Source organism: Physella acuta, unplaced genomic scaffold (genome assembly GCF_028476545.2).
Source record: "Physella acuta isolate Inbredline_101_S28 unplaced genomic scaffold, ASM2847654v3 ptg000144l, whole genome shotgun sequence".
In the NCBI taxonomy this organism is placed as follows: Eukaryota; Metazoa; Mollusca; class Gastropoda; family Physidae; genus Physella; species Physella acuta.
In genome coordinates, this window is record NW_026731663.1 from 753,145 (window position 1) to 777,500 (window position 24,356).

General features: G+C 36.5%; 3 protein-coding genes across 3 annotated transcripts in view; 1 reads left to right on the forward strand and 2 right to left on the reverse strand.

The window, feature by feature from the left end:
- The window catches only part of LOC131935375 (putative tRNA N6-adenosine threonylcarbamoyltransferase), a 325,139-nt gene that overhangs the window by 290,024 nt on the left and 10,759 nt on the right, over positions 1 to 24,356 (reverse strand). The gene's annotated exons all lie outside the window — the stretch shown is intronic.
- Positions 225 to 9,285, forward strand: LOC131935433 (uncharacterized). The gene is made up of 9 exons (XM_059291833.1): positions 225 to 407; positions 1,938 to 1,979; positions 2,346 to 2,743; positions 3,200 to 3,326; positions 4,481 to 4,715; positions 6,074 to 6,121; positions 7,353 to 7,558; positions 8,402 to 8,462; positions 8,924 to 9,285. The coding sequence occupies exons 1-9, from the start codon at positions 393 to 395 to the stop codon at positions 9,187 to 9,189; spliced, it is 1,398 nt and encodes a 465-aa protein (XP_059147816.1). The 5' UTR covers positions 225 to 392; the 3' UTR covers positions 9,190 to 9,285.
- LOC131935434 (copine-3) overlaps positions 11,155 to 24,356 on the reverse strand; it is a 16,389-nt gene continuing 3,187 nt past the window's right edge. The window contains exons 3-16 of the mRNA XM_059291834.1: positions 23,656 to 23,801; positions 23,371 to 23,550; positions 23,066 to 23,140; positions 22,853 to 22,927; positions 21,487 to 21,570; positions 21,100 to 21,189; positions 20,825 to 20,920; positions 14,573 to 14,659; positions 14,329 to 14,388; positions 14,111 to 14,244; positions 13,564 to 13,670; positions 13,047 to 13,189; positions 12,238 to 12,474; positions 11,155 to 11,985 (exon numbers count right to left, since the gene is read on the reverse strand). Of these exons, the coding sequence (XP_059147817.1) occupies positions 11,881 to 11,985; positions 12,238 to 12,474; positions 13,047 to 13,189; positions 13,564 to 13,670; positions 14,111 to 14,244; positions 14,329 to 14,388; positions 14,573 to 14,659; positions 20,825 to 20,920; positions 21,100 to 21,189; positions 21,487 to 21,570; positions 22,853 to 22,927; positions 23,066 to 23,140; positions 23,371 to 23,550; positions 23,656 to 23,801 (1,619 nt within the window). The 3' untranslated portion in view covers positions 11,155 to 11,880. The remainder of the gene's footprint in view (positions 11,986 to 12,237; positions 12,475 to 13,046; positions 13,190 to 13,563; positions 13,671 to 14,110; positions 14,245 to 14,328; positions 14,389 to 14,572; positions 14,660 to 20,824; positions 20,921 to 21,099; positions 21,190 to 21,486; positions 21,571 to 22,852; positions 22,928 to 23,065; positions 23,141 to 23,370; positions 23,551 to 23,655; positions 23,802 to 24,356) is intronic.

Below are 24,356 nucleotides of genomic sequence, written 5' to 3' on the forward strand. Positions count from 1 at the left end.
TGGATATGTTACTTGTTTTTTTTTTTTTTTTTTTTTTTTTTTTTGCAGACATCGTATACCTTTATATGCTTACACAGGTACGCTTATGTATATGTTTCAGATGTACATACGTACACAATCCCATACCCACACAGACTCTTAATTTGCTGCAAGTTCTAACGGTCAGCACATAAATCAGCCTGACACTGACAGCAACATGGAGACAATTTCGTCTGACATTGGCTGTCTGCCACGTGATCTATCGGCAGTTTTTCCCGCCCATCGATCTCATGAGCGCGGAGTTGTTCTGATTTCCCGGCACTTTTTATTGGTTCGGAGTTGTTCTGAGTTACCAGCACTTTTTTTGGTTCGGAGTTGTTCTGAGTTACCAGCAGTTTACAAACGGGAGCAATATGAACTTTTATTGTGTGAGAAATGTTACAATGTTTAGATATTATGTCAGCCCTAGAATATGAACTTTTATTGTGTGAGAAATGTTACAATGTTTAGATATTATGTCAGCCCTAGAATATGAACTTTTATTATGTGAGAAATGTTACAATGTTTAGATATTATGTCAGCCCTAGAATATGAACTTTTATTATGTGAGAAATGTTACAATGTTTAGATATTATGTCAGCCCTAGAATATGAACTTTTATTGTGTGAGAAATGTTACAATGTTTAGATATTATGTCAGCCCTAGCATATAAAATTTTATTGTGTGAGAAATGTTACAATGTTTAGATGTTATGTCAGCCCTAGAGTATACAATTTTATTGTGTGAGAAATGTTACAAAGTTTAGATATTATGTCAGCCCTAGAATATAAAATTTTATTGTGTGAGAAATGTTACAATGTTTAGATATTATGTCAGCCCTAGCATATAAAATTTTATTGTGTGAGAAATGTTACAATGTTTAGATGTTATGTCAGCCCTAGAGTATACAATTTTATTGTGTGAGAAATGTTACAAAGTTTAGATATTATGTCAGCCGTAGAGTATAAAATTTTATTGTGTGAGAAATGTTACAATGTTTAGATATTATGTCAGCCCTAGAGTATAAAATTTTATTGTGTGAGAAATGTTACAATGTTTAGATTATGTCAGCCCTAGAATATGAAATTTTATTGTGTGAGAAATGTTACAATGTTTAGATATTATGTCAGCCCTAGAGTATAAAATTTTATTGTGTGAGAAATGTTACAATGTTTAGATATTATGTCAGCCGTAGAGTATAACATTTTATTGTGTGAGAAATGTTACAATGTTTAGATATTATGTCAGCCATAGCTCTATCTGACTGATGCGTTATGATTATCTTTGTAGTTCCGGATTGCTATCTGTTTCTTTGTTTCATGATTCCACTTTGATGTCTATTTGCCTGATGTTCATATTTTACAGCCCATAAATCATTCTGGCTGATTTTCATTGTTTATGTAATACCAGATAGTTTTTCTGCCTTAGATCAGCCTTTCGTGCAATTATTTGCTAAATTGTTTTACTATTGTCAAGTTAACGTACTATGACATATTCCTCGTGGTTTATTTACTGAATGGTTTTTCTTTTATAGTTAAAATGGTGTATTTATTTGCACTAATTTCAATTTTTTTCAAAAGTGATTTTCAGAAAAAAAAATTGTAAAAACAAAAAAAAAAAATAATTGAAAATTTGAAAATGTAATCTATTACGATTGTTAGCACCTCGTATCTTTATAATCCATATTAAATTATATCCGGCAAACTGCTTTTTAAAAGCAACAAATATATGACACAGACATTTAATATCTGGACTTATAAAATGCTTCTTATCAAAAATAGCATTGCGGCCTTGCCAGTTTTATATCCGGTGCAGCAATTTATAGGCAGATTTAACATTGTTTAGTATTTTCTAGACGCTCTTTAACATAACTAGTTTATGTTATGAGACCATAAAAGTAACCCAGCCGTTTATTGCAGATCTACGTGTCCCTCTTGGCTATAGGGCTGCAAGATGCAAAGGTAAGATGTTTAATTCTTGCCTGCTGGCTAAAATATAGGCAATTATTGAATTTCTTAATCTACAGGTAAGTATCAACATATTCGCTAGTGTATGTGACGCATGGAACATATTCATGTATGCAGAGGCGTAGCGAAAGGGGGAAGGGCGGGGGGGGGGACATATGTCCCCGGGCGCCGACCTTAGGGGGCGCCAAAATGGGTTGGAAAAATAGATTGAAAGGTTGAGGGGGGGTGTAAATCGAAAGTTTGTCCCCGGGCGCCGGAAAGGGTCGCTACGCCTCTGCATGTATGTTTTGATTAAAATACCTTGTGCCCCCCCCCCCCGCCCACTCCCGAATACGTAAAAGAGATTTTAACGTGTTCCAGACTACTATGCACACAGAAGGCACCCGCTTCATCCTGTATTTTACTGAAGGCAGCCGGGTGACCTTGCCGGCAAGGCCGCTGCATTTGTACTTCACCACCAGGTCATCGAACGAGATCACGGTGCGGGCCACCTCGCCGTCCTACACCGACGGGGTCAAGGTCAACGAAACCATCCGCCTGACGTCGTCCACCCCAGCGGTGGTCCCCATCGCAGCGGCCCTCCGGACCACCGAGTTCGGCAACGAGACGAAGGTGATCCTCGTCGAGTCGACGGGCCTGATCTCAGTGTACGGCCTGAACCCCAGCGCCAACCAGGCGGCGCTCTTCACGGTCCTGCCCGTCACTGCGCTGGGCACTGAGTACATCTTTCCCAGCCTCACGGCCTTCAACATCCCCAGGTGACGACTTGGGTAGAATCAGGGGCGTAGCGAGGGGGGGGGGGTGCGGACCGCACCGGGTGACACCATTTAGGGGGGTGACACCAAGGCAAAAAAGAGCAAAATATATAGAGAAAAACTTGAGGGGGGGGGTGCAAATCGAAAACTTGAAAGTTTGTCCCCGGGAAGGGTCGCTACGGCTCTGGGGGGTGACACCATTAAGTGCCACACCGGGTGACACCCGACCTCGCTACGCCACTGGGTAGAATAAACGAAGATTTTAAAACAAACATCAACTTTCAGAACTAGCACAACTTTACGAATAAAATGTGTATTTCGAAGCATTGTTTTAAACACAAATTTCGATAATTTATTAACCAGCACCACGTATAATAATTCAATACTTCCTTGTTTTTACACATTGATATATCCTTTCTTAATCAAAACTATCTGAATTTTAAAAATTGAAACTTCCAGCCAAGGGTTTATGGGTATCGTCACTCAGGAGGACCAGACATCGTTCGAAGTTTTCCTCTCGTCTTCTTCCCAAAAATCTATCGCCTCCATCAGAGGAATAGAGTATCCTCCCAGGAGCGTCATCAGGGTAAAACTTTTTTTTCTCTAGTATTTGTTTATCTTGTTAGTCGCTTGGTGTGATGTTTTTCTCAAGTATTTGTGTATCTTGTTAGTCGCTTGTTGTGATGTTTTCCTCAAGTGTTTGTGTATCTTGTTAGTCGCTTGGTGTGATGTTTTTCTCAAGTATTTGTGTATCTTGTAAGTCGCTTGTTGTGATGTTTTTCTCAAGTATTTGTGTATCTTGTAAGTCGCTTGGTGTGATGTTTTTCTCAAGTATTTGTGTATCTTGTAAGTCGCTTGTTGTAATGATTTTCTCAAGTGTTTGTGTATCTTGTAAGTCGCTTGTTGTAATGTTTTTCTCAAGTATTTGTGTATCTTGTTAGTCGCTTGTTGTGATGTTTTTCTCAAGTATTTGTGTATCTTGTTAGTCGCTTGTTGTGATGTTTTTCTCAAGTATTTGTGTATCTTGTTAGTCGCTTGTTGTGATGTTTTTCTCAAGTGTTTGTGTATCTTGTTAGTCGCTTGTTGGGATGTTTTTCTCAAGTGTTTGTGCATCTTGTTAGTCGCTTGTTGTGATGTTTTTCTCAAGTGTTTGTGTATCTTGTAAGTCGCTTGGTGTGATGTTTTTCTCAAGTGTTTGTGTATCTTATTAGTCGCTTGTTGCGATATTTTCCTCAAGTACGTGTGTATCTTGTTATTTGCTTGTTGTGAAGTCGATGATTTCTGTCATCAATAAAAACTGTATCACGAAATTTGTTACCTAATGTTTATGGAATGGCGTGGCCAAGCGGTAGAGCGCTAGACTTCTAACTCTGAAGTCTCGAGTTTGAATCCGGGTTCAAGTCAGTGGAACTTTTCTGAATCCACTCAGCTCTGTTGAGTACGAAACTCACGTTAAGGAAAGTAAAATCACCTGGGCGTAGTGTTGGCCACACTACCTTTTAAAATGCCAAGGTTACTGAAACAGGTGAACTCTACTTCACTTGCCCCATGAACCGTCAGGTTAAAAAAGAGAACATTACTTTTATAGACAATGTTCATTGATTACAAATTTTAAATTTCGAAAATTATAAAATCTAAAATGTGCAATATAATTATATTTTTAATGTAGTTAGTTGTTGTTTTTTTTTTTACCACCGACCCGATTTAAAAAATAAATAAGTTTCATTTTTTGTCCACTAGGCAACTCTAAACAAGTACGAAGTTTCTGAAATCCGACAAATCCCGAACTGCCCGGACTGCGACCTAACAGGAAGCAGGATCAGCGCCAGCAAGCCAATCGCCGTCTTCAGCACTGTAGCACTGACCAATCCGGTGAACGACGGGGGAGGGGGTGACCTGCTGGTCGAGCAGCTCGTGCCCCTGTCCCTGTGGGGTAGATCTTACATCACCCAGTCACCCCCAGAAAACTCGCTCGGTAATTTTGATTTTTTTTACACAAAAATGTATTTGGTTTTTTGTATAGATGTCGTAAATAGAAAATTTGAATTAGGAGCGTTGAAAAAAGCATATATATATATATATATATATATATATATATATATATATATATATATATATATATATATATATATATATATATATATATATATATAATGTATGTGTGTATTTTTTAACCAGCCAATCTGGTACGTGTGATGTCTGGTGACCACAACGTTACCGTGTACCGGTCTGACATGAAGACATTTAAACTGGACAAACCTGGGGATTTTAAGGACATTTTCATCACAGACCACGACTATCTAATGATACAGGGGGATGGCAGATTACAGGCAAGTCTTCTTTCGTGTTTATGTTTGTTTTATGAAAACTGATCAACTGTATGCTCAACTGATAGTTCTACTAGTTCTAGAATATATATATATATATATATATATATATATATATATATATATATATATATATATATATATATATATATATATATATATATATATATATATATATATATATATATATTCTAGAACTAGTAGAACCATCCTGTTTACATTAATAGTTTTTCGAGATGTATACACACCGTTATGTTTTATATCCATCTATTCCAAGTTCGTCTTTACATTGTGTAAAGCTTGTGTATCTGTATTGCGTAACTTATCATTTTTTGCACCAGCTTGTCCTTGAAACCGACACTACCATCCTACCATAGATACAAATATTGCCCCCACCCCTACCACCCTACCATAGATACAAATATTGACCTTCACCCCTACCACCCTCCCATAGATACAAATATTGACCTTCACCCCTACCACCCTACCATAGATACAAATATTGACCTTCACCCCTACCACCCTACCATAGATACAAATATTGACCTTCACCCCTACCACCCTACCATAGATACAAATATTGACCCCACCCCTACCACCCTCCCATAGATACAAATATTGACCTTCACCCCTACCACCCTACCATAGATACAAATATTGCCCCCACCCCTACCACCCTACCATAGATACAAATATTGACCTTCACCCCTACCACCCTACTATAGACACAAATGGTAAACCCCCTACCACCGCCACCCTACCCTGACTACAAATGTGGACGCCCGCCACTAAAATCCTACCATCATTACCCACATGTCTTCTTGAGCCAGGTCACTCAATCGTCTGCCGTGTTTCCCTTCCTGCTAATCGTGGAGCCGTTGGAACATTTCAGCAACTACGTCCACGTCCCTAGCGTGCTGATAGACGCCACAAGAAACGGCAGCAACCTACAGCAGAACACCGTCAACATATTCGCTAGTGTATGTGACGCCCAAAACATATACAGTAAGTGTCAACATATTCGCTAGTGTATGTGACGCCCAAAACATATACAGTAAGTGTCAACATATTCGCTAGTGTATGTGATGCCCGGAACATATACAGTAAGTGTCAACATATTCGCTAATGACGCCCGGAACATATACAGTAAGTGTCAGCATATTCGCTAGTATATGTGACGCCCGGAACATATACAGTAGTGTCAACATATTCGCTAGTATATGTGACGCCCGGAACATATACAGTAAGTGTCAGCATATTCGCTAATGACGCCCTGGAACATACAGTAAGTGTCAGCATATTCGCTAGTATATGTGACGCCCGGAACATATACAGTAGTGTCAACATATTCGCTAGTATATGTGACGCCCGGAACATATACAGTAGTGTCAACATATTCGCTAGTATATGTGACGCCCGGAACATATACAGTAAGTGTCAACATATTCGCTAGTGTATGTGACGCCCGGAACATATTCAGTAAGTGTCAACATATTCGCTAGTGTATGTGACGCCAGGAACATATACAGTAAGTATCAACATATTCGCTAATGACGCCCAAAACATATTCAGTAAGTGTCAACATATTCGCTAGTGTATGTGACGCCCGAACCATATACAGTAAGTGTCAGCATATTCGCTAATGACGCCCGGAACATATTCAGTAAGTGTCAACATATTCGCTAGTGTATGTGACGCCCGGAACATATACAGTAAGTATCAACATATTCGCTAATGACGCCCAAAACATATTCAGTAAGTTAGTGTCAACATATTCGCTAGTGTATGTGACGCCCGAACCATATACAGTAAGTGTCAGCATATTCGCTAATGACGCCCAAAATATATTCAGTAAGTATCAACATATTCGCTAGTGTATGTGGCGCTCGAAACATATTCAATAAGTTTTAGTTTTAGGCTTTAATACTTTTTTTATAGAATCTTTGTCTGGTAAAGTAGTAAAGTCGTTGTTAACATTGAGTTAATCATTAGAGTCATGGGACTCGAGTCCAAACGACGTCCCTGAGTCCATCCAGCTCTGATGAGCACCAGACTCAGGGAGGGTAAAGGCGGCTGGACATAGTGCTAACCACACCATCCATTCATATGCCGTGGTTGTTGGAACAAGTGAAGCTGGATGGGGCCAACTCTTAAGATCTTATTAGTGAAAACAAATTCCTGACACGCACTGGTTTCGAACCTGAAACCTTCAGGATAGTTAATATTATCACATATACACCCCCTTCCATATTAACCCTCTACGTTGATTTACCGTTGCTTTACAGTCAACAAAACCAAGACGCCCACCTGGCGAGCGTTGGGGACCACCGGCTATGTGGTGGCCAATGAGAAAATCCCCAACACAGGATTTCACCTGGTCGACAGCGGCATAGAGAAGCTCAACGTCAGATTTGGGGGCTATGTGTACGGGCAAGGGGAGGCCTCGGCCTACGCTGCACCTCTGGCTATGGAGGGTGGGAGCCCTGTAGGGGTAAGGTCTTGTTACTTGAAATGAAATATTAAGATGCAGTAATGTCACAAAGCGGGGGGCTGGGCATGCGGTCCGCAATGACATATTTTAGGGTAGGGGTGGACACCAAATAGTAAAATTAGCAGTCAAAACAATGTTTTATCCTGTTATAAATAAGATAATAGTAAGGAGGGTGACACCTAACTGAAATTGGAAAATTGTTGGATGGGGTAAAACTCTTAGTGTCCGCAGCGGGTGACACTCGACCTATTGACGCCACTGTTCAGATGGTATGTAAAATGTAATGACACAACAGAGAGATAGAGGTCGGGAGCCGTATTGATGTATCAACTTATGACATGTAATTATGAAACACTGCGATTGGTGGAGAGTCAATATAAACAGCCCCAAAATATACACGTGTTTTATAATATCAACACTTGCTTTCCATATTTAAAAATGTGATTATCCTCATACGCTCTGCCCCCCAACCACGCGGTCCCCAAGTAGGTGAGTCTCGTGAACTGGGACGACAACCCATCTAGTATCAAAGAACTAATGCCTTGTATTTTGTTCTTGGGTGGACACCATGAAAGAAAAATAGGCCGAAGTCAGAGTGATGGTGCGTATGGCGAATAAAATTTGAACACGTAATGCTTAATTGTGTTGGAGGAAATACACTTCAATATTGTTAAACATAGAACGAAGAAGAAAAATTATTGTAATGGGAAACATAGGTCAACCTAATCAATGAGAGTTAAAAAAAAATTCAAAATATCATGTTTTAAATAGATTATTGAATAGTTAAGTCCTCTATTATTGATATATGTATAATTATATTGTTCTATTTATATTTTTTGCCAGAACTTTCCTTGGGCTGATCCTGACGCAGTGGCTGTTCATCAAGCCAATCTGGCATCCACAGGTAGACAACTCTTCAGCAACAAACCTCTATTGATAATCTGTGTTAATCCCAAATTCGACGCATTCATTGTAAAATTGTTAATCCCAAATTCGACGCTTTCATTGTAAAATAGTTTAAAATGTTATTTGGCCTCAGAGGTGTAGCGACGGGGGAGGGTTTACATATGTCCCCGGGCGCCAACTCTAGGGGTGCCAAAATGGGTTGAAAAAAAATAAAAGCTCATTTTAGTTGCAGTTCTGAATTATAAATATGAAAATCATATTGGGGGGGGGGGGCGCCAAATTGAAAGTTTGTCCCCGAGCACCAGAAGGGGTCGCTACATCTCTGTTTGGCCTACAAAATTAATACAATATATTGAGAGTGTTAAGCGAAAGTGTAGGTCTAATTAAAAAAAATGTAACACGGGTATTGAACCTGCCATAAATAGATCTAAATCAACTGCAAACTATTTTTCTCCCCAGACCGAATCCAGCAACAAATCTGGAGGCTGAAAGAAAAAAACCTCCTCTCCGTGTACAAACCTCTGCGCGAGTCTGTCGTCTTCTCCAAGTTCAGCTGTTTGGACAGCTGCAAGAAGCTGCCCAGCTGCCTGTACGCCTCCATTGAGAAGGAGAACAATAAAATCCGGTGTCGTCTGTTTGACGAACGCAGCAGGTGTGATCCCAAGATGAAGAAACCAGGAGTCCGGACCTACGTCTCCAGGATAACCTTTTGGACACAGATTTGAATCTCTTCTACTTTTTTTCTTTTTAATGTGAGTTTGTGTCATCAAGGATTTCCAAAAGAATGTGGTGATTTGTGACAAGTGAGTTTTCAATCAAAACAAGAATAAATAAATCTAAGTGTTTACTGATTGCTATATGTCTATGTTGCTTTTATTTACAGTCAATCATTTATCATTACTATCCCACTATTTACGCACTGACAAACCCACCCACCCACATATATATATATATATATATATATATATATATATATATATATATATATATATATATATATATATATATATATATATATATATATATATATAAGTAGGCTACCTTTTCGAACCAGAGAATCAATGAAGGGGAGGTAGAGTTTACCTGTTTCAATGACCTCTGCATATGATACATCCTAATATATAAAAGGCCATGTGCGCACTTCTCTCTCTCTATCTCTGTCCGCAAAATATTTTCGCAGGGTATCACATCAGAATCTTCAGCGATATATAGAGAACTTGATACGGATTTTTGTTGAAAATAATATGGTAGATTTTTTAAATGTATAACCAACATTTTATTTAAAGAAGAAAAATAAAAAATAAAGGCATATTAGAATGTAGAAAAACAGTTTTAATTATGCAACACGAAAAGTGTTTATAGTTGTGAAAAAGAACCCATGAAACAATGACGTCACTAATATTTTTACATTAACTAATGACGTAATCTGCCGAGTTTAGAATAAAAAGGAATGAACTTTTTCATTCAAATTTGATCTAGACCTATGTACGCTATGAAATGTATACAATACAATTTTTCCGGTCTAAACTTATAAAATTTATTTTATCTATTTGGATTCTAGATCTAGAAGTTATCGTGTTTACAGACGCAAATCCACACACACACACACACACATACACACACACACACAGACACACACACGGACAGAATTGCAAAGTCCAGTTTTTCCGACTCGATAACGCGTAAAACGCCGAAATTTTAATAAATCTGGATTTAGCATTTTTGCCTGAGTCCCCTATACTCCGTTTATGATGAAATACTGAGAAGTAAAACGGTGGAAACTGTCAAAACTTCATGTGGTTTTTTTGCACGATAACAATAATTTCTCTATACTCTGTATACGAGAAAGTTAAAAAAAACGGCAGATTTTATATATAGATGAATCACAACAAATAACAAATGTTTCAAAAAACTATGAGAAAATGAAATATTCAGATCCTACAAACTATGAAAGCAGTGTATAATGGTTAATTATATAGGAAACAATAACGCACTTTTGAAATATAAATATATGGTAGAAAAATTGAATTTAGCATAGCATATTTGGCATTGAAAGATAATAGTATTAGTATTAATATATTAATAGATATGATACTAGTCTAATTAGACTATTAGGCCTATATTTTTGGCCTATACAGTACAAAAGCAAGAAAACTTTAAAATTTATCTAATCCCTTCTATTAAACTGAGATAACAAAATATTCTAATGACAGAAACCAATATAAATATGCCTTAAAGAGTAAAAACAGGTATCTAATTGTAAAGAATTAAGGCAAAAAAAAAAATAAAACGGTAGTGATCTCCCCTAAACTTTCTCGAATATTCTTATATAAAACAACAGGGGATGGTAACTCGGGATATAGTTATGATTTTTAATCCATTTTAAATACTTAAACTTTTTAAAATAGAATAGAATCTCATAAAAAAAGAATTGCGCACCAAGCGGACGCCGAATAAAGATGTGTATAATAGTGCGGAATATTATTAGTAGTTTATAAATTCACATGCGTTTTTTGATAAATCGGAAATAGCGTAAATTAGTACTTCCGGTCAACGGAAATTACTCAAAATTTGACAGCAGGTAGAGATATAGATCTGAAATAGTACTCAAGTTATAGGCTTTTGAAAAATTCAAAGTAGAAAAAGTACCACTTCCGGTTATCGGAAATCGCTCAAAAGTTTATCAGGATCTACGATTTTGATAAAATATTTATATTTGAAATTTCATCAGCCTAGCTGTAACGGTACTCAAGTTATTGTGTTTACACACAGACAGACAAACAAACACACACACACACTCAGACATACGGACCAGATTGCAAAATTATGTTTTTCCGTATCAGTGAGGTGTAAAACGTCGAGATTTGCAAAAATCTGGATTTTTTTGCACGATTACAAGACTTTCTCTATATTTCGTATATACGAGAAAGTAAAAAAGCAAGAAGCTTCATTATTTGTATGTAAAGTAGGAAAGAAATCAAATGTACTCTCATTTTAAACTGACATACCTGGGTAATATTGCTGAACTTTGTCAGCTTTTCCTATCTAAACCTTTCCTGTACAGACTTGTCACTTATACTTTAAAGCAGGAATATTTAAAAAAATGTTTTTATAAACATTCCATGTTTTGTACTTTTTTCCCGTGGAAATGTTAACTTTGTTCCCATGGTAACAATAAGTTTAAAAATCACCCATCAAGTGATTCCATCACTGAATACAGGACTGTCATCATCCAGATACAAGTGTCATCACCCACATACAAGACTGTCTTCATCCATTTGTCATCATCCAGATACAGGACTGTTATCATCCAGATACAGGACTGTTATCATCCAGATACAGGACTGTTATCATCCAGATACAGGACTGTCTTCATCCAGAAACAAGACTGTTATCATCCATCTGTGTCTGTAGATCTAGGTGGGTTTTGCCATAGGCTGTAGCCCTCTCATCTTGTAGTATTCAGTCACTTGGTTTGGGACTTCAGCCAAAACATGGCGCGCCAACTCTGTTGGGCTGCTCTGTAAATAAATATATTACATTGTAGAATAAGGTTTACGCGTATTCTACTAAACAACACCAATTCTAAAATAAATTGAAATTGGAGTTTAACTATATAAATTTTATTAAAATTATAGGACAGAAGCCCTTTGTCCCACAATGAATCAAAAGGATACAAAGATATAAGATGAAAATTATTTATTGTTACCAGATGTAAGAAACTTTACATAGGCACATGCATGAATTAGTGAGAGTTTGAAATTTTTGCTTACATGTTTGAAATCCCCGAAGGGAACAAACTGGACAATATCTCTCTTAGCTGGCTCCCCATTAGCTGCCCTCAGCACCCCATCGTCTGCATCTAATACCTCCATGTCACTGAAGTCTGCTTGGCCCACTCCAACTATGATGAGAGACATGGGCAGTTTGCTGGCCTCTACTATAGCACTTTTTGTATTGGACATGTCACTTAGAACACCATCGGTCAGCATCAGTAGGATGAAATAGGCCTGGAAAACAAAAAGACACTTTACTTAAGTTCCCCAATTTTTGTAACAGATTATAAACTAGGATAAATATAAAAAATATAAAAGTATTTTTAGTTGTGTCTTAAATGTTTCAATGTATTGCTTGTTATACCTTCTGATTCTAATAGGTAAGAATTAATGAAAGAGATTTGACTGTTTAAATAAAGATTTTAATTGCAGCATTGTTTAACAGTGTAGTTGAAATTTTTTTTAAAATAGTTGATTGTAAGATAATGAACTCACTTCATTTTAAATTCTTCATTTTATATTTCTTTAAAATTGTGAGGATTATGAACCCACTTTAACTTAAATTCCTATTTCGTTAAAAATTGTGATAGTAACACTATAAACTTACTTAATGTTAAATTTGTATTTAAAAAATTTGTAATAGTAAAATTAAGAACATACTTTATTATAAATCCCTATTACATCAAAAATTGTGATAGTAAGATTATGAACCCACTTCATTTATAATCCTAATTTCGTTAACAATTGTGATAGTAGGATTATGAACCTATTTTATTGTAAATCCAAAAAAAAAAAACGCCACTCACATGAGCTCCTTTAGAGCCCTCCTCCTTCTGAGCATCAGCAGCAGACCTGGCCACATTATGAATGATAGGAGCAGCATTGGTTGGTCCATACAGCTTGACTAGTCGGATACAGTTATAATAGGCTTCGAGAATCCCATCTATGCCTAGCAAATACAGACAAAATCAGATAGAAATATATAGCTTTCATTGCATCAAGAATGGTATAACTTGTTATATTTACATATTTTACAATACCACATGTTTGATAGTTAGAATAATCAAAACAAAATATTAAAAAACAAATATTACAAAATTGAAGTTCAGTATTAAAATGTGAAATAATAAAATAATGTCCACATCAAGCTAAATTATTTTAAATATTGAGCATAACAACAGTTAATGTTTTGTTTTGTCAGCAAGCCTCCCTGTATACCCACTTACAACCATAGTAAAACATGAAATAACTGAAGTCATAGAAACATGTTTTAAAATTCGGCCAAAATAACATGAAGTAATCTACAACTGAGAGTCTAGTCACCTTGACAATCGGGGTACTGAAGGTTGAAGTTTATAGGAAATTCATGAGATAATTCCAAATCAGGTGGTATTCGCGCTCCAAAGCCTAGGGCAGGGAACATCTTGTCACTGTTAACAAAATCAATCATTAAATTAGTAATTAACCACAACAGATGCTTTTTTTTTAAATTTATTGGTAATAAACCACAACATCCTGTGCCGTTGCTTAATTTAACCACAGCAACACTGACATTAAGTATTATTTCAAAGCCAAAAGTAGACACAGGTACATAATATAGTCCTAGTGAAGAAAACAGTTTTAGCCAGACGGGACCCGAACCCACCACTCCACATGACACAGAATGGCCTCGCCTACTGGGCTTTAGGTCTAAGTGTAAACATTAAGGCCAGTTAGCTCTATACAAATAGAGAATGCCTGATCATCCATTTTTATGGAAATTTGGACAGTCGTGCCTCTAACCCCAAAAGGTGCAAACAATCCAGTTTTAATACAATTCCTTTTCCCACACTATCTTCATGCAAACGTGCAAAAAAATATAATAACTTACGTGTCGTAGTCCTGACACACCTCCCCTACAGTTTTTATTGCTGTCATGTATTCATTGGGTACGAGAGGGTTAATATAGTGAAGTGATGTAGACTGGGACGGGTTGCCATTTGATGCTGTAAAATCTATACCAACCTAATGAAAGATATCAGCTTAGTTAGCACATCCATGAAAACAAAGCACCTGCCTGTTTGTTTAACTCAACTAAATAATACTCACTATAAAATTGATCTGCATGCCTGCAGTCACAAAATCTAGGAAGGTGTATTCTTTGACAATCTGTGGGAAAGAATTCAAGAGAGTTGTACAAATAAAATCAAGAAAAAAAAGTAGAAATTGAAAGTAGTGGGGGATGTGTAGGTCACTTGTGAGAGAATGAGCTGTTTATTAGTTGCTTTTCTCTGGCTAGGTCAAATCACTACCCAATGAGATTTTTTAATTGAGAGGAAAAATGAAAACTCACTTTACAGGAGGTTAAATGTATAGTTCCTGAATTGGTGTATTTTTTTTTCTTTGCTTTACGGGCAGGATTGATACATGGCCAGGTCACCTGAAAAATATTAAGGAAACATAGGCTGAATGATTTTGTAGCATTTGGTTCAATGGCGCGCAGACCTATACAGATGCCCGGGGCAAACTCAAGTAGAAGATGCCCCCATAAATACTTTATATATATATATATATATATATATATATATATATATATATATATATATATATATATATATATATATATATATATATATATATATATATATATATATATATAAAGCTTAGTTACAATCCGTTACAATCCGTTAATACACACAGAAAAGCATTTTTTTAAAAATTGTACTTATCTTAATTAAGATGGAAACGTTGACTACAGCCATCTAAAAAATCCAAAAGGAATGTATGTTTCAGAGGCGTAGCGACCCTTCCCTGCGCCCGGGGACAAACTTTTCGATTTGCACCCCCCCTCAAACTTTTGATTTGCAGCCCCCCCCCCCCTTAAGATTTCAATTAGCACCCCCCCCTCAAAATTTCGATTTGCACCCCCCTCAAACTTTTGATTTGCACCCCCCTCAACATTTCAATTTATGTTTCCAACCCATTTTTGCGCCCCCTAAGGTCGGCGCCCAGGGACATATGCCCCCCCGCCCCCCCCCCCCTCACTACGCTACTGGAATGGTTGGAACTTGGGGGGGGGGGGAGAGGGGGAGACAATTGCGGGACGTGTCGTGGTGTGGGGGGGGGGCTGTGATGCATTACAAAAGAGTCTCATCCGGTTTTGTATTACCGCCCGGCACCGAGGTTACAAAAACGTTGTCAATGTCTACAATTAGGGCGTCGCGTCAGATACGCCTTTATTTATGGCTGCTTCTCTCTTGGCCTGTTTAGGAATTCCTATAGTGTAACTAATACAGGTGAGAGTGTGCATTGAACTAGAGATGTTTCAGATTTTTAAAATCTCTAAACCACTCGGTCAAAAGGTCAATGCTTTAAGGAAATGTGATGCTAGGTACTCTAAAACATCGGTCCGTGTCTAACCATTCACTTCGCTATGTCAGACCCTCCCTACAACTTGGACGTGAATTCCCAAATTTAACACCTAGGTAACGCCTTCTGTCCAGTTCAGATGGGGGAAAATCCACTAATGTTGACCATGGCCTGAACCCACCCCAACATTTCATTACATCAATTTGGGATCAATTACTGTACAGATGGCTCTAGTATTAGTTGAAATAAAACTGGGTCTATATTGTGTGCCCCCAATTAAGATAATGAGTAGGTGCTTTGGGGTGGGTGAAAGTTGGTGTGGTGAGGTAAAAGAACACACAGACTGTGCATTTAAATGTGAGCGGGTGAATGGATTATTTTGTATTATTTTATTTGGTGCGAATCTGTGAGTGCATGGTGGTCCAATGGGGAACGGCCACGGGGTCCCTCTTCCGCCCGTATAAATTGACCGCTCGGATAAATTTTCTTTCTTTTGACCCGAGGCAAGATTTAGATAGGGTCGGTTTCTGTGTTGCGCGTGGCGCACCGCACTCGTGGAGGTATTTGTTTTTTTATACTTTATCTTTATGTGATTTGTATGAATGCGACTGCCGATGTGTTCTCGTTTTATTTCTTTTTCGTCTAAAACGAGATAGTTGGCATCGGCATGTCTGGTATGCACATGGTGTGTTATTTTGAAAGATTTAAAATGTATTTGTGTATTTTCTAAACCCTTGGCGTGTGTTTTCGGACCACGTGGTTTAGGCCAGTGCGTTTAGGAATGTTTCCTAAACAGGTGCGAATGCGTGTGTGCATTTACTTGTTTTACCTTATTATGATGTGTTGTTATTGTGGGTTCCCCACGATGACTAGGATTGGCTTAGTCAATAGTCAGTTGTTTTAGGCAGTAATTAGATTAGCATAATTTAGTTGCCTCGAGTTTTAGGTTGTTAAAAATTAATGTGTGTGCTGTTTCGTGCAACGTCATGTTGAGTATCGCTTGCTTTGTGTCTGCCTTCATTGGGGCCTTAGCGGAGTGTGTTAACTTTAATGTTATCAATAATCATGTTGTTTAGGTAGACCAATGGCTTCGGGCTGCTACTTGTGTAGGAAAGATTGGTTCTACAATGAATTTGTTTTACACGTTATTTTTAAGTTGCTAATTCTTGGTTAGACAGTGGTTAGTTGTGTTTTTGAGAATTGCTTTAGAATTGTAATAGTAGGGATTAGTTTTACTCGAGGCTTTAGCTAGATAGTATTAGTAGGTAGCATTTTGAACTTGTGTATATATTTATGTATATATCTGCCATTACCATGCATTTTTCTTATGTTTTCCTTTTCTTTTTCTCTTCCCCCCCCCTTCCAGTGAGGTTGCTTGTGCAACTTGGCTGGGTGTTTTGTTATATATGAATTGTTTTGTTTGGTGTAAAAAGTTGGTTTGATATATATTGTTTTGTACGTACTGTTTTTTACGTAATGTCTTTTGTGTGTGCTGAGGCGATGAGGTGAGGGCGAAGGCGTTCCTCTTTCCATGAAGTATACACCTGTTTTGTTTTGTTTAGTCGTGTTTTGTTTCGTTGAGTTCTGTTTGTTTTGTATGTCTTGAGTGTTTTATTTTGTCTAGATCTAGATTCTAGTTTTTTTATAATAACTTTTGGTTCCATATTTTGTTAAATAAATTTTATTATATTGTTAAAGTTTTTGTTTTATTTTTAGTAGTTTTATTATTTAGACTAAGGTTAAGGTATTAACCAGTCTGGGTTTAGCCGGGCTTGCACTGACCGGACGGTAGTTAGTTAGATAAGCCTAGGGAAGGGTAGGGTAGATTTTAAGGTACCCCCCCCCCTAGCAGGGCTTACATAAATTTATGCTTATCGGATGGGAAAAAAACAGTCTCCAGATTCGAGTACAATAGGAGGTTTGTGTCTAAATTGAGGTAGGGAACCAAGTGACAGCCAGCTACACCTTATTTATGTGTTTCTCGACGCTACTACCGGGCGGCCATGAATGCCGGTAATTAAGACGTGTGAGACTTCAGGACAACTTTACAATCAAGTGAACTCAGCCCACTGTATCAAAACAGTACGCACTTTAAAGTTTGTATTTAATCCCTACAAAATTTTGAAAAAACAAAAATCCATATGGTCTTGAATATTAAAAAGAACATTATTACAATAAAAAAAAAAACAACAGGCTATGTGCTTAATCACTCTACGAATGCCGTTACGTCCATCAAAATGAATATGGGCATAATTATTGTATCGAAGCCCTACAAACATCATGTAATGAATAGATATATAATAAAGATGTCCCGATAATATATGAAACGAACATGGGCATATAATTACTACATGTATTCCCTTCAGACATTCAATAATGAATATAAGCAAAATAAATATCATCCGATAATATATAAAACGAATATGGGCATAATTGCTGTAATTATATAAATACAAACGTGAATACAAGTAAATTACTTTAAAGATGCCCTGACGATATATAAAATGAATGCGGGCATAATTACTGTTTGGATGCCCTTCAAAACTATTATGATGAATATAAGCAAAATTACATTAAAGATGCCCCTACAGTGTATAAATTATAATCATGGATTACCATAAGAGTATAAAATGAGTATGGGCATTGTAACAGTTAAATGTAGATGAATGTATGTTTCGAGTGTGTATCTAAAAAAGCGATATGAATATAAAATATAGGATGGGTGTGCGCATGCGCTAAGGAAAGGAAGCAGAGAGAGGTAGAGAGAGCGCGAGGAGATGACGAAACTGAAGTCGTGGTTCTAGTAGTGTAGCTGCTATATTATCTGATATCAATAAAATACTGTAAAATCACCAATAATGTGGTTTGTATTTGCCTTTAGTTTGTGCCATGAACCCAGTCATACAAAAGGGCTGTGACAGGCATGTTCTCTAAAAGATGCCCCTACCTACACTATACATAAATAAGTATCAGATACTCTATTTATTGAAAGACTGCATACATTTATTCGCGGAACATCAATGACTACTATACCACTACCCTTCACCAATGCCCCTTTCTCCCTGAAGTGTTATGAAACGGACAGTACGATGACTTTTGTTGATTGTAAATACACATTTCGGTGAATGAATTCGGCAAATTGATAATTCTGTCTAGGTAGACAAACCTAAGAAGACTTTTAACTTTCCTAAAAAAAAAAAAAAAAAAAAAAAATTTACCCCGTTGTATGCCCCCTTGATGTGGATGCCCGGGGCCTGCCCCCCCCCCCCCTTCTGCACGCCACTGATTTGATATAAGTATTAGTGCTTAATTGAATAAAGCTAAAATTAAAACATAAATGTTAAAAATACTGATCTATAATTAACAGTTTTCATGTAATAAATGTTATTGCCATTTTAATTGTATATTTAGATGATAAGAAAAGTAAAGTTTCCCTTTCAAACCTGACGGTCTATGGGGCAAGTGAAGTAGAGTTCACTTGTTTCTGTGACCTCGGCATATGAAGAGATAGTGTGGTCAGCACTATGCCCAGCCGCCTTTACTTTCCCTAACGTGAGTTAGGTACCCATCAGAGTTGGGTGGACTCAGGGACGGTCTACTGACTTGAACCCGGATTCGAACTCGAGACTTTCGGGTTAGCAGTCCAGCTCTCTACCGCTAGACCACTCCGTCCCCTAATGATAAGTTACATCTAAAATAAATAAGTTGATTATAAGAAAACTAGCCGTCCCGGCCAGGCATTGCACTGGCTTCTCTGAAAAACGTATCTGTAAAGGACCATAACGTATGTGTTTAGTAATCAGCATTTATCAGGCATTGCCCACCCTAACCACAACCAACCAAAACACACAAAAAACGCAAACATAACACTAACACAAAACAAACACAAACAAAAACACAAAAACAAACGCAAAGACAAACCCAACCACAAACACAAAGTAAACACAAACACTAACGCAAACAAAAAAGCAAACGAAAACAAATCCAAACGCAAACACAAACCCAACTACAACCAAACAAAACCAAAACACAAAAAAAAACGCAAACATAACGCAAACGCAAATACAAACACAAACACAAACGAAAACACAAAAACAAACGCAAACACAAACACAATCACAAACACAAAGAAAACACAAACGCAAAGAAAAAAGCAAACGAAAACAAACCCAAACCCTATTCCAAACGCAAACACAGCCACAAACGCAAACCCAAACTCAAACACAAAGAAAACACAAACGCAAAGATAAACTCAAAGTGTCCACAGTCTAGTCCGGGGCGCCAAATCGCACCATGACTACGTGCGGCGTAACCGCCTGATTCAACTTAGTAAACGACTATAGTGCCCAACTTATTCATAGTCTTTTGAACTCACTTACGCGAACGTAGGTACCATAGTGTACACTGGAAGGCCCGGGGCGTCAAATAGCACCCTGTCGGGGTGCCGGAGGACGCCCGGATTTAATTCACTCAAAGACTATAGTAACCTTTCTTATCCATAGTCTATCGCACTGTTTAAAACAAAATTATGCAGCATAGCGCTCACATGATAGCCCAGGTCGCCAAATCGATCCGTGCAGGGGCGCCGGCGGACGCGCCTGTTTCAATTTAGTGAACAAAATTATAATACTCCAAGCTTATCCGTAAATGGAAAGAAGTAAACATATAGGATTTGTAGGATCTGGCTTATTAAATGTTATTGATTTTTAAAAATAATTAGTGAACAGTATGTTCAGTGTATAGAATAAATAAAAGGCAGTATTAAAAATACTAACGACATTGCAGTTAATCAATCCCCGCTAATTATGTAATTTTTTTTTCTTAACAACAAAACACATTAATAAAAAGTAAATTCTTTCTTCCTCCGATTTAATGGGTTTTTTAAAGGTAAGTAACTGTGCAGTCAATACATTTCAGACACAATTTTAGAAATTTTATAAACGTTGATACACTTTTTAAAAATTTATGTAATGTTCATAATTTAAAATTATCATTCTAATTATATAAAATCAAAATTGTTTTTAAAGACTTTCAATGGTATTTTTTTACTCAGAAATTTAGACCATTAGCACTATAATCATCTAACACTTAAATCCATGGAAGTATCCACGACAACCATTTTACATTTTACAAACACGTTACATACAGAATTGAACTTTATATATTAGATATAAAATAGTTTGAAAAATCTGTTGACTGAAATATGAAAACAAAAGGGAGATATGAAGGACCATACCTCTTTTGTTGCTGCTCTGGACATTTCTTCAAATGTTGTTGTACAGGTGCCAATGAAATCATGGCTTCCACTACTATCCCAATCATAGCAATCAATCTGATATAATTTAAAATATTTCAACCACTATTTACATGTAAAAAAAATAAAGTATTAGCACAGATATATCAAACATTACATTGAAACATTTCAATAGCAATCGCAACAATAACAACTGACACTAATGTTCAAATCTTAGCACAGTATGCATGAAGGCTAAAGATTTAACTGTGGCTGACCTTAATTTTCTGAAGTCTGTTTCCTCCACAGAGTTTCTGTAGTGACAACTGGAAGGGTCTCCATGAAGGATTTAGGTTACTTTTAACGACCTGTCAACCCAAAGAAGCTTAATTTGTGAGTGTTTAAAACGTATACACATACATGTACGCATAAGTGGCATGTATTTAAATTATAAGCCTATGTAAGCCGACACACTTATATATATATATATATATATATATATATATATATATATATATATATATATATATATATATATATATATATACTTTGTTTCTTTAGGGTGGGGGGTGACACCATGAAGTACAGCACTGGGTGACACCAGACCTAACGACGCCACTGCATTGATTTAATACAACCGTTTTTATATTGATAATAGAACTGACCTCTGTTGTATGGACCATTTGCCAGCTACCATCTGGGGCTGCTCTGTTTATTACCAGGTAGGGATCAGATTTCCCAAAGAAATCCTGTGGGATAACACATTATTTTATTACTACATTGTTTCATTTTACTGCCATCAGAAGGTCAAAGAAACAGGTGTTAAATGTGTCAATCTACCTCTGGTAAAATAAGTGCAGTTCAATCTACCTCTGGTAAAATAAGTGCAGTGACTCTCCCACAACCTACATCTCCTATACTAGAGGGTAGAGTGCACAAGTGCTAACACTCAAGTCTCAAGTTTGATTACCAAGCTAGAGTAAGTATTGAGTAACTGGATCTTCACAGCTGGATGGGTAGGCCTACCTCACCTAAATCAGGTTAGGCAAAGTAAAGGCGGTGGCTGGACACTTTCTCTTCCTATACCAATTTCACAGAAACAGGTGAACTCTACTTCATATGCCTCACAGACCACCAAGCCAGAAAGGTTAAATAACCCCGGTAAGCTTGCACCTATCTGATTTCAGCAGCTCAAAAAAATCTTTGGTCTCAATAACAAAATCTCTGTTATATTTAATAGAAAAATCAAACACTATCTGGCATGTGCCAGTTACTAATCAAAATATGCAACTAAAAATAATTCATTTATGTTTGTAAAACAAAATAATTCTAAACTATTAAATAAACCGGGAGTGATCTCCCCTAGACTTTCTCGAATATTCTTATATAAAATAACAAGGGATGGGAACTCGGGCTATAGACATGATTTTTAATCCATTTTAAATACTTAAAGTTTTAAAAATAGAATAAAATCTCGTAGACAAATTAATTGCACACCAAGTGAACGCCAAATAAAAAAGCGCATAATAGTGCGCAATATTATTAGTACTTTTAAAATTTGCATTAGTTTTTTGAAAAATCGGAACTAGCGTAAATTACTCAAAATTTAACAGAAGGTAGAGAATTAGATCTTTTACTTACATGTGAAATTTCATTTTTCTATCTGAAATAGTACTCAAGTTATAGGCTTTTTAAAAATTCAAAGTAGAAAAAGTACCACTTCCGATAATTGGAAATCGCTCAAAAGTTGATACGGATCTACGATTTTGATAAAATACTTATATATGAAATTTCATCAACCTAGCTGTAACGGTACTCAAGTTATCGTGTTTACACACGGACAGACAGACAGACAGACACACAGACATACGGACAAGATTGCAAAATTATGTTTTTCCGTATCAGTGAGGTGTAAAACGTCGAGATTTGTAAAAATCTCGATTTTTTTTTTTGCACGATTACAAGACTTTCTCTATACTTCGTATATTCGAGAAAGTAAAAAATCAGACCTAATTCATAGTTAATGCTTACCTTTTTGTCAAGTTTTGAAGCTCTAAATGTAAGTAAAGTGTTTTCAGTTCCTTCTTTGATTTCTTCTGTTCTGATCTATAAATAATTTAAAACAATAAATAACAAAAGTATATCAAGAAATGTAATGATAAGTTTAATATTTATAGAATGGAAAAAAAAAAGCAAAAATAAATAATTCTGTAAAATATGAGTTTAAAATTAAAAAGAACTAACTGTGATGGTTCCTTGTCCAGCTTGCTTACCATTCTTCAGAAACAATTTAGAGGTAAATGGGGTGTTGGATACAAGCTAAGAAAGAGAAAAAATTGTTACATCGTTTTATAAGATCCTTTTTAATTTGATAACAATAAAATATCTAAATCATTTGTACATTGCAAGTTTTCGAGTTCTTCCAACAATGACTAAAAACTCTGAGTCTAACCTGACCCGAAGCTGACAGATCCCCACACTGTATAATCTCACCTAAGGCTGACAGACCCCCCTTCCCCCACAGTATTACCTGACCCAGCATATATTACCTGACCCAGTGTGGTCTCTAGCTGACCCAAGAAGTCATCATCTGTCAACTGTGGTGAGACATTATCAATATCATACACAGCAATCAACAGCTTCTGAACTTCCTCAAAGAAATAGTTGATGACAAATGTTTTGGCAAACTTTGGGTTCAGGTTATTCTTTATATTCTCTGTTCTTCCATACTGTAAACATATTAAAATATTTTTTTTAAAATGATGATTGGAAATTTCCATTACCTGCTTTTTATTGAATTATTATTTCATCAGAGTGTAAAACAGTTGTGTTACCTCCTCCCACTTCCCCGCACACAACGTGTATAGAGCAGCGCAAGGATCTGACTTGGAAAGTAAATCTTTGTTCAAAAGGTTTTTACATTCCAGCTGAATCTCCACCCTGGATTTAAACAGGTCAGGACCTGGTGTGTTAACCCCAGCTGAATGAGAAGATAAACAAGATTAATAATTCATAGCATGTTAAAAAAATTAATAGGAGAGTATCATAAACATTTTTTTTAAATTTATATCCAGAATTACTGGAATGACTTCGTTGAAATTAAAAAAATATCAGTCATTGAATTTATTAAATAAAACAATTTTAATTCATGTGTGTATGTTTGTGTCAAGAACTGACAATTACAGGGGAGCTAGAAAAAACCTGTCATTTAAAAGAGAACTAGAACATAATAAACCGGGAGTGATCTCCCCTAAACTTTCTCGAATATTCTTATATAAAATAACAGGGGATGGGAACTCGGGCTATATACATGATTTTTAATCCACTTTAAATTCTTAAAGTTTTAAAAATAGAATAAAATCTCGTAGACAAATTAATTGCACACCAAGTGAACGCCAAATAAAAAAGCGCATAATAGTGCGCAATATTATTAGTACTTTAAAAATTTATATTAGTTTTTTGAGAAATCGGAAGTAGCGTAAATTACTACTTCCGGTCAACGGAAATTACTCAAAATTTAACAGAAGGTAGAGAA